Here is a 10,932-nt window from a genome sequence, read left to right as displayed (position 1 = left end):
ACAAGTGAAAAAGTGACAAAAAAAATTAACAATAATTGAAAGGAATACGTTCCAAATTAGTGCTTGGTTTAATTATGAAGGCAGTTTTCTTGTCCATGACTCTTAATGCCTGTGTTACTTCTACCAACCCAAGAAGCTGTTCCACTTCCCTAAATTCCAAGCCTACTCTTCAAAGGAAACTAATTAGGGGGCAAAAACCAACCAATAAAGAAGCATCCATTTTTTTAAACCAATAAGAGCTCATCTCCTCAACCCACTACTCTCCTGTCACTTTCTGAGAATCAAGCATCCTCCAGAACTATAAAACTTGGCAACACAAGGAAATAGGCCCCGTTTACCAACTCCTAGCATTTATTAACTCATTTTTCATTCCCAACTAAAACACTTAGTTCTATAAAGAAATCACTCTGGTGCTGCTGTTGCATGATGATCAAGAGAAGAAAACCCATTATTTATTCTGTCAAAATGGCCAATTCAGATAACTGCGAGAGACCCTTGATGAACAGGAAGGAAGAAAAGTAACTGTGAAAATGTGGTGTTATTTATGGTATATCATGACAACATAACATATCGAAATCACATGATTGATGGCTGATCTGAAAGAAAGAAAAACAAAAACAGAAACAAAAAAATTAGAGAAGGAAAATGAAAAGTGAAAGATTGGGGATTGGCCCTCTCCTCCATCAATTGTGCCTTCTTCTTCTGTGTTCTTCTGTGTAGGATCTTCTATCTTCAACTGCTCTCTTCTTGCTAATGTTCATGTTCTTGTTCTTGTTCTTGTTCTTGTTCCTGTTCCTGTTCCTGTTCTTGTTCTTCTATACAGGTATTGCATATTATGGCATAACATTAAAACATGTCCTCCACAGATTCTGTTGGGTTCTTTTGAAATTGACCTCTCATAGTGTTCCCAGAATGCATGCGGGGAAACTCTATTTAAATATCTCTTCCGTAATAAAATCTAGAGATATATTTATGTCAATCATGCACTTCTGCTACTCAATCCTTCCTCCTCTGTCAACTGCAGACACTCTTCTGGGTTAGAATAGAAATAATCTTCTTCTTTAGGCCTCTCTGGAATCACCATTCTCTTTGTAGGGCTCCCCCACCGACCTGCATGAGCTTCTTTCACAGCAGATGAGAATTCACCCCACTTCAGCTGTTTTCTGTTGTATTGATCTATCAGATCTACAAGCAGCCTTCTGTCCAATAAGATTGTCTTCTTAAACCCCAGAAATCTACAAAAACATAAACAAACAAACAGTTCTCAGATGAACAATTGTGTAACTGAGCTTGAATGTTTGAGCAAGATGCCACAAACTGTATACCACCTGCGATGACCTTCGACAACTTTCGCCATGTTTCCGTCGAATGTAGGAACAAATATATCACTTTCCAACGAAACTAGATAATCTAAAGCTGCCATCTGAGATGAATGATTCTGGAAGAACCCAAGTTCTGAAGGTTCCAACAATGTCTCCTTTCTAACCTGTTTCAACAATCCAAATGGCTTCAGGACATGATCAAATACCGACCCGAGCTAAGAGATTTACACTCACCACTTTTGGAAAAGCCTTAGCAAGAGCAGCCATTCTCCTGTTGCCACCATATATTTCTCCAGCAGCAATATAAATCTGGATATTTGGATCAATGTCCAGTGCTCTCAGTGTCAGTGCAGTTTCTTCAGGTGTTAATGGACACAACCCATCTTTCCTTTTCAACTCAGAGTTTATAATCTTTTCTTTCCACCAGGGATAAGCATATCTACCAACACAACAATGATTAGAATAAGTTCACACTCATAGCATATCTACCACACCATTCAGTAGAAGAACAGACTAACCTCATTCTTGTCAACTCTTCAACCTCTTCATCATTGCAGCCTTGGGTGCACCCAGAAAATGCTAACATATCCATTTCATATCTGAGATGAAGAACTAGAAAAGGCCCATTCTGTCTTAGCAGCTTTATAACTTTTCTTCCCAATTCCTCAATCTGGGAAGTGAACCTCAACGCGCTGAAGTTTACCCGGCACCGCAGTTTTTGAATCTCCATAGGTTGACCATTGTTGGCGAGTCGAGCATCGGTTCTATTTAGATGCACAACCTTATACTTTTGAATAAGAGGAAGAACCTATAATGAAGACACAGAAAAGGTTCTATCAAAATCAAGAGATACACAGATTATGCAATTTAAAGCTGAGAACTGACCTGATTATGGTAGTAAGATATATCAGACCAACTAATTGGTGGCATGGAATAAATCCTTCCCTGTTCCACTCTCTTCTTGATCCTGGGAGGCAACTCCTTCAATATGCGGACTTCATCTCTGAGTGATGTAATGAAGTGTTGTACATCAAATATGTCCTGGAATTCACTGCAACATCATCGCCAAACAAAGCTTGTTCAAAACTAGATATGAATCCATTGAGAAGATGAATGAATGAGTGAACAGAAACAAACCTGGGGTCAGCCCAAAAGGAAGTTTTATCCAGCTCAGGTACTATCAGGGTCACATTCAAATATCTTGCAATTGTTACCATGTCACAAATCTGTGAAGCATTTAACAGAGTAAGCACTCAATATGTTGAATGGATATCACAATTGACAAGAGTAAAGAAGATGCGCACTCACTGCAGCTCTCATTTGATTGAGCCCTCCATTGCAGGAGACCATCAGGTAACCATTGTTCTTATACACCCCTATCATAAACATGAACAGAATCAGAATTGAAGGACAGACAGCTTCTGAAAGCACCAAAATCATGTAGAACAAGAACTTACTCTTAGGGGGGAGAACTATTTTGTGGGGAAGTGGAAGAGGCTTATTAGGGATGATACCAAACGCATCCACTGATGCAGATTCCTGAGAGAAACAAGATGGCCAACCCTTCAAAACCCTCGGCCCCCACGTCTCCCCCAGCGCGGTCAACTGCACGATGCAAGTCCAAATCAATATAGAAGTCATTGCACGGATCATCCATAGCTTCATCTTCGATCTCGACGACACCATTGAACTCTTAAGCTTCTCCACTTTGCTCTCTCCCAATGCTTTCAATCCCATCACCATAGAGCTCTTCAATGACCACTTCTTCCTCTCTACCCTGCACATCACGATCTCCCCCGCTGCATCTTACAACAATTACAGTTTCCCCTCCTAATCCGACGAGATCCACCGCCAATGCCAACCAGTTCCTCACCGATTCAATCCCAGAGTCTCAATCTAAGGGCATCTAGAACAAAAACCCACCACTCAAAACAAACCCAAATTTCAAAACTCTTCACACATTACCATTAGAAAAACCACGCTGAAATTCTCAGTCTCCCAAGACTCCGCCGCATCTAAAGTCAGCCAACTCCTACTGCATTTCCCAGATCAATTAAAGCCTCTGAATGGGATCGTCCCAATTGGGAAGCGAAATTCAAATCCAGAAATGGAATTGGTTGGTCCGCCGACAAAAATGCCGACCCCCCACAGAGCTCCTCCACTCCCCGCCGGCAAGGTACGACAGCACAACCGCAAAAAATAGACCGATATAAAAAGAGAGAAAAAGAGAGGAAGAGAGAGAAAGATAATGACTTTGATAAGCAAAAGGATCGTGGCCGAGAGTATTCGCATTCCCAAACAAACACACGGAGGAGAGAGAAAGAGAGAGTAGAGAGAGAAAGTCAGAAGCCGTACACCTCAGGAAGTTAACCCGCGAGTGACTGTGAGGGAGTTTGGTTTGGGGCTCCGTGCTCACCCATGGTTAAATAAACACACCAATAAATGTAGGCCAGCTAAACATCAAGAAAACTGGACCCACTGTCTTCATGACGTGTCGTAAATCAAACGGGTCATATTTCCACGTGGCAGTCTCCTACGGCGGGATATCAAGATCCGTATGCTATGTGGGGGTGATTGTACTCATCCTTAGATTTGCGTGCATTTAATCTGCTGACGATTCGCCGACAATATATGGCGATATTTTACTAATTTTCCGCCGGTACTTCAGTTAAAACTATATATATATATATATATATATATATCATTTATTTATTTATTTATATTTACATAAAAATATATTTGGAAATTCCAAATACTAACTTTTGTTATTTGTTTGCTCTGAATTTTAGAAAGATAATTAATTGCCTCGTCTTATCTTACTCATTAAAAAAAAATAAAAATTGTTACTTTCCTTCCAATTTAAGTTTTATGCTTTTTTTTTTTCTTTTAAAAAGAAAAGAATACTAATTTTGGTAAATATTCATCTTCCAGAATTAATTAATTTTTCATCCTAATAAATGTGGTTTCTTTTTACAAGTATTGGACTTTTTCCTTTCTCTAAAAACAAAAACAAATGATATTTAGAATTAATGGACCAAAATTAAAAATATTCCCATCATTCTCAACTTTTCTAAGTTTAGATGGAAAAAACAGTACACCATCATTTAACATTGTTAACATTGTAACAATTGTAAAGTGGAGGTGTGATAGACCCAATTTAAGCATAATTCAACGGATTAAAACCTATTCTTTTGGCCAAAGATATTGAAATTCGAATTTTCATCCATTTATTTTGAATTAAAGAAATAAAAATTGAAGTTTAATCATAGAGTGTATGATCTAAATCTTTGATTCATACCGAACGTAATGATATTTTACTAAAATATAAGTTGTAGAGAAAATTAAGTAGAGAGGTCCAACACGCACATTCATTCCATTTTATATAATATTCCTTTCAAATAAAATTTTTAATGGATAGTTTCTATTTTTTAATATAATATATATTTCAAAATGAAAAAAAAAAACCCCTAATATATTTATGTACTCAAAATATATATATCTTCTTTTCATTTTTATTTAGCTAATAGGGAGAAATCTCTGTCCATCCCCTCCTCATTCTTCACCCCATTTAAGGTGAGACTCCTTAGTGTTAGACGCCGCATTTTTTAAGTGAATATTTGTAGAATTTTGTAAGACAAATTATATGTTATAAAAAAAAAATGATAAAAAAACAAAGAAATTTGTAGTGAAAAAAGGTTGAACTCAATTAAAGTGTGTTTTTTTTTTTATTTTATTTGTTTACAACATAAACCCTATCCGTGAGTTATGTCAATTCTAAGTCATTACTGATTAACTCCGACCAATAAAAATTAAAATGTTTATATAATACAATTCACAAGATAAGAGAAATTAACATGTCAGTCGTCGTGTGATAATCTATGTAAATAATATCAATTATGTCTTTCAATTTTAACATAGTAACCATCATATAACTTCAGGAATTAAATTCTGAAAATATGGAAAAAAAAAAATAGAAATTACATTACAAATTCACCATAAATGAAAAATATATTTAAAAAGAAGTGAGAAATAAAAGAAAACCAAACCATGTCAAACAAAATAAAGCAAACTTTTAATTATGAAATCTAATATTCTAAAAATAATTTATGGAATAAATGTAAAAAGAGAACCATTGACGGACGATATATTCGCGATAAAATCTATTTTGATTGCGTGGACTGACAGCTGGCTTTATTTTCAGGGAACTTCGCCGTTCAACTGCCGTTACACTGTCGGTTGCGACGTCTTGACGGAGCCTGAACTATGACAGTGCCGCAACCGCAACGGTCGTTTTTATTCTCACCGTCTCCAAAGCTTCTAAGCCGTGAGATGGAAGTGATGGCCAGATGTCGGAATCTCGTCGGTTGTAGGTGGGTCCATGAAGCCACGTGGAACGAGCTCAGTTGATAGAGATGTCCTACTTGGACAAGCCCGGCTTCCACCTCACGCGCCGGCCAGAGAAAGAGATTGGGCACCACACCCGCTAGATTCGCGTGAGCGATCGGTAAGGGGGAAAGAATGGGTGTCTCAACTGTGAACTCTGAACGGCAGTGGGCCCCAGGACCACGTTGTTATTTAGAACTGGTTCGGTGTCTTTTAGGGGAGTGGCACGTGCTAACTTGTCGCGCGTGAGATAGCGCGTGTTTCTTTTATTTTTACCCATTATTACATTTCTTATTCTATTCTTATTTCACTTTAAACCAATTTGTTTCTCTAATTTTTAATGAAAAATGCTATTAAATTTCAAATAGTTATTAAATATGATGAATTTTATACTATAAAAATTAAATTGTTATAAATTTTAAAATATATAAATTAAATTATTATAAATTTGAAAATACCAAACTGAAAAATTAAATAACTAAATGGTTTGATTATTTTATAATCAAAAGTATTTTAAAATAATTTTAGAGTTTGAAATTTTTGAATGGAATATAATATTAAGGAAGACTTTGATTTTAATGGATATTATCTTCCTTTTAAAAGATTAATTTGATCAATTATTGGTTGAATTGCAATTTTTCGATAAAATGATGGAAGTTTTTATTTTTTTTCTATATGTAAATAATTCAATATTTACTTTAATTTGTTAAAATAAACTTCAATAAAGAAAAATGTGACTCTTTTATTTAAAAATTAAAAAAATTGATTATCATATTTATAAAATTGGGACGTAACTCATATAATTAATATTGGAAAAAATAATTAGTGATATTATGTGAATAATTAGCAATTATTTCAATAAAATAATAAACCAATAGGGCTGACATCTTCAAGGATAGCCACCATTAAGGTTTCAAGCTAAGGGTTGACTAAGGATTCCACAATGGGTGGCTTAAATAAAAACATTATTCTATTTTTTGTGGGTTTTTTTTTTTTTTTTTTAATCCGTGGGTTTCTTAGAGCATTAAATACAAAAATATTATTTTATTTTTTGAGTTTTAAGTAGGTTATTTAGCTGTTATGTCATGTTTAAATTAATCAATAATGATCTAAGAGTGAAAAATAAGTGAAAAATAAATATTTTTAATTAATGTTAATATTTAATTAATCAAGATGCCCAAATCATCTCTTGGAAAAAAAGGGATTTCTAACTTCAAGAGGCAGCTTATATTATAATGTCAGCAAAACAAAATAAATTTATTTCCAAGGAATATCCCTAACTTTATATCAATTTGAAGCATAGTTTTAAAACTATATATAAGACAAAATGTAGCAAATAAGTTGTCACAAGTTGAATACTGTGTGTTTGGCCGAAGAAAAATTTAAGTGGTTGGATGGTCCATGTCCAATGCTCGGGTAGCTACCCCAACCAAATGATCGGATGATATTGTATATCTATCTTACTAGTTAGATGTTTAAATCTTGAGCTCTTTTGTTATGTTCTGAATTAATTTGAACTAAAACACGTTTTTGGATAAATTTTAAATAATTAAACATATTTTAAATTCAACAATGGAAGGTAGAAGATCAAACTAAGTTTTAATATAGTAATTAGTGTCATATATACTAAGACAAATACTTTCTTCGACATCGAGATAAAAGTGATTAGAATTAATGCATTATAGTTTAAATTCGTCATTCCAACTAAAAAGTGGATAATATATTGGGAAACAAGTGCTTCCAACTTAAATTTCCATCGTAGACTTTACTTTTCATCTTCTTCTTAGTCCATAAATTTTAAAGTCTATTTTATTTTTAAACTTTTAATTTTGTATCTAAACCGTCTTAAACTTTACCGTGTCTTATAGGCACTTAAACGAATCTCTGAAAAAATCTATAAATTAATAATATATAAAATTGAAAGTTTATAGATGTATCTAACTCTACGGACCAAATACACACACTTAAAAGTTCAAGAACCAAACATATTGAACCTTGAGCGTTTAAGATCTCAATCTATAATTTAAACAAATATTAATCCTACACCAAGAGGGCCAAGCTAAGGTGCTGAGTGCTGTACAAAATGAACCAAAGGTCCAAGTATAATACAGGATTTGTGTACATGGGAACCTCCCTCAGTGGCAAGTGTGAGAAGGGAAAAAAATAATGAACATATAAGCTTCGGTTTCTCCTGCACAGGTTCAGGTGCACAAGCTGCTCAGTGGAGTGATAGAAGAGGACTTCAAATGGGTTTTTTGTTGGATCATCATTTAGCCCACTGAACTCTGCCACCAAGAACGGAAAAGACGACTTCAAAAGGATGAGTAGCAATGATTTGATGTGAAAACACTCCTGCTGCTGTCTCCTACAATTTGTCTTTCTCGTCATCCTGTAGGTTCAAGACAAATTTCATTACAAAATAATAGGCACACGATAAAAACATAAAAATGTAATCTGACTTAGAATTCCACCACCACCAAAGTTCAGCAGCACATAAAAAGTGAATTTGGAGTGATGAATGAATAAAAATGTTTTTTTTTTCTTAAGAATATAGTGTTTGGTTCTTGAAAAAACTTGTCAAATTTTTTTACTATCAAAAGTGGCTAGAGAAACACTAAAAATAGATCAAAAGAACTTAAATGCTTTTAAAGAAAGCAACTTGTTCTTTCTTTTCATGAATCCTAATACAATATGTAATTCACTTGAAAACACTTTTAGGAGAAAGTTAGTACTGTGCAACTAAGAATTCGGATTACATGGATAGGGAGGGTGTTCAAAATCTGTCACGGATGGGTCTGAGACATCAGATTTTATGGAATCAAAGATGAACCAACGGGCTTGATGGTGTTTTTTCGAGGAGCTTTTTGCATTTGGCTGTCATTGGTTTCATAAGAATATTACTTTGTTTGTTAAGTCAAAACCCTTGTTTGACATCTAATGGAGTGATATGTCTTGGGCTTTATTTGACATCACCCGATCCCCACAGCCATGAACATAGAAGGGGATTTCAAATGGACGAAAGCAATGAATCAATATTAGGATAAGAACAAGTAGAACGTCATCTACAATTAGTATCTCGTCGTCTTATGGATTGAAGACAAAATTCAATTACCAAATAATAGGTATACGATTTTGGTAACAAGAAGAGAAAAATTAACATTTTCAGATTTTGACTTCCAGAACTAGCAAATTACAGTAATGCATGAAGCTGAATTTACAAGGAAACTGCAGTACAGCTAAATATCTGAGTATTCATTAGGAATTCTAAGTGTCCAGAACCTTACACACCTCAACTATTCACATGAAACAACTACCTCATCCTACCCCTGGTTGTCAAGATACCTCGTACGATATCAAATTCTATGGAGGTTGTGTGAAATCACACATCGATTGGAGAGAAAAATGAGCGGCAGCAAGGACGCTAGGCCTCAAAGGGGGTGGATCTAAGATCCCACATCAGTTGGAGAGGGAATGAAACATTCTTTATAAGGGTGTGAAAACCTCTCCCTAGCACACGCGTTTTTAAAATCTTGAGGGGAAGCCCGAACAGGAAAGCTTAAAGAGGACAATATCTGCTAGCGATAGCTTGAGCCGTTACAAATGGTATAAGAGCTAGACACTAGGTTGTGTGCCAATGAAAGGGGGTGGACATCGAGCAGTGTGCCAGCAAGGACGCTGAGCCCCGAAGGAGGGTGGATACTGGGCAGTGTGCCAGCGATGATGCTGAGCCCTAAAAGAGGTGGACATTGGGTGGTGTGCCAGTGAAGATGTTAGGTCTCAAAGGGGAGTGGATTGTGAGATCCCACATCGATTGAAGGTAGAAACGAGTGCTAGCGAGGACACTGAGCTCCAAAGGGGAGTGGATTCTGAGATCTCACAATGGTTGGAGAGTGAAACGAAGCATTTTTTATAAAGGTGTGAAAACTTCTCCCTAGCCTACGCATTTTAAAAAACTTGAGGGAAAGCCCGAAAGGGAAAGCTTGAGGGGAAGCCCGAAAGGGAAAGCTTGAGGGGAAGCCCGAAAGGGAAAGCTCGGTTGGAGAGTGGAACGAACTATTATTAATTTCTAAAAACAAAATTCTGTTTGAAAGAACTTGCACAGATTATGGATTTTGTTTGAAAGTTGTTTTGAATTGTTCCTAGAATAGAACTAAAATCAACCTATTATAAATCCAATTAAAAACTCTAATCGTGAAAAAAAAGCAAATATATGATCACATTCTCTGGTAGGAGTTTCTAAATCCAATTAATGACCACAAAATCTCAGCAACATAGTAACACAAAATTCATAAGAAACTTCAATGAAAACCTTGGGATGCCAGGCACAAGAGATTAGTCAAACGTGAAAACAGGGACGTAAAGCAAATGATAAATTCTACTTACCGAACTGTCAACCATTTTGTCAAAATCATCATCAAAGCCCTCATCTCCATCATCTGAAAAATCAGGAGGAATATCAGAGGCAGCAACCTCAAATGACAAAATGACATCAACAGTATAAATGAACAAGCAACTATATAACTGGACTGTGCATATGCTATGCCCATTGCTAATAATTGCACCAAATAATGTTTGAAGCCATGGAAATGACCAATGGCAGCCACTCCCTCAAATCACTTGTTTTCAATTCAAGAATCACATTTCTCTAGTGTCTTCCTTTTAGATAAAGAAGTGAGCAGTTTTTTGTTCTGCCTCATAAAAAACGTCAGTAGGGACTAAAAAAGATATATGCCAATTGCTAATACAGCCTCTTGACGACAACAGTTTGTCATACTGTTAACATTAACAAGCTTGAACAGACAAAATCAACAACGTCAAAGGAACAGATCTTTGTTTGAACTTTAAAGATTACGTAGAGGCATGATTTCTTTGTCTGAAATCTTTAGTACAGAGCAGACATCAATAAATTGTGGCAATGTACCTGGACCTTCATCGCTGTCTCCAAGATCCCCAAGAAGAAATAGGTCCAAGTCTTGGTCAGTTGATGAGGAGGTTGGAGCATTTTTCTTCTCATGAGAATTAGATATTATTTCAGTTTTATCAGGTTCCTTCTTTCCATCTTCAACTTATTTAGCTGATTTCAGCATGACATCCTCCATGTACTTTTTCTCATAGCTTCAGAAGTAAAAGAATATAGAACAGGAAAATTTGACATTTCGTTAATGAAATTCTTTAAGATTAAGGCCTGAAGATCAGGACACAAACAAAGAGTTGACAGATTGGTAAG

The 10,932-nt window shown here is 35.7% G+C and overlaps 2 protein-coding genes across 3 annotated transcripts; both read right to left on the bottom strand.

The window, feature by feature from the left end:
- Window positions 1–514: 514 nt before the first annotated feature.
- Window positions 515–3,729, bottom strand: LOC111485332 (O-fucosyltransferase 34-like). Its single transcript, XM_023132157.1, has 8 exons — window positions 2,780–3,729; window positions 2,631–2,698; window positions 2,460–2,548; window positions 2,208–2,373; window positions 1,841–2,130; window positions 1,557–1,761; window positions 1,329–1,486; window positions 515–1,235 (listed from the first exon to the last, which is right to left on the bottom strand). Exons 1-8 carry the CDS (start codon window positions 3,105–3,107, stop codon window positions 980–982), a joined length of 1,560 nt encoding a protein of 519 aa, XP_022987925.1. The 5' UTR covers window positions 3,108–3,729; the 3' UTR covers window positions 515–979.
- A 3,950-nt stretch (window positions 3,730–7,679) lies between these two features.
- LOC111485336 lies at window positions 7,680–10,761 on the bottom strand. Of its 2 annotated transcripts, none has more exons than XM_023132166.1 (3): window positions 10,627–10,761; window positions 10,089–10,141; window positions 7,680–8,094 (listed from the first exon to the last, which is right to left on the bottom strand). In XM_023132166.1, exons 1-3 carry the CDS (start codon window positions 10,717–10,719, stop codon window positions 7,746–7,748), a joined length of 495 nt encoding a protein of 164 aa, XP_022987934.1. In that variant the 5' UTR covers window positions 10,720–10,761; the 3' UTR covers window positions 7,680–7,745. The 2 variants fall into 2 exon arrangements, with proteins under 2 accessions (XP_022987934.1, XP_022987935.1); XM_023132167.1 differs by lacking the exon at window positions 10,627–10,761 and adding an exon at window positions 10,228–10,620.
- Between the last annotated feature and the right edge of the window lie 171 nt (window positions 10,762–10,932).

The sequence above is a fragment of the Cucurbita maxima genome, unplaced genomic scaffold, assembly GCF_002738345.1.
Source record: "Cucurbita maxima cultivar Rimu unplaced genomic scaffold, Cmax_1.0 Cma_Scf00010, whole genome shotgun sequence".
In the NCBI taxonomy this organism is placed as follows: domain Eukaryota; kingdom Viridiplantae; phylum Streptophyta; class Magnoliopsida; order Cucurbitales; family Cucurbitaceae; genus Cucurbita; species Cucurbita maxima.
Note: the sequence above shows the minus strand (reverse complement) of the source record. Positions and strands in the feature narration are given on the sequence as shown.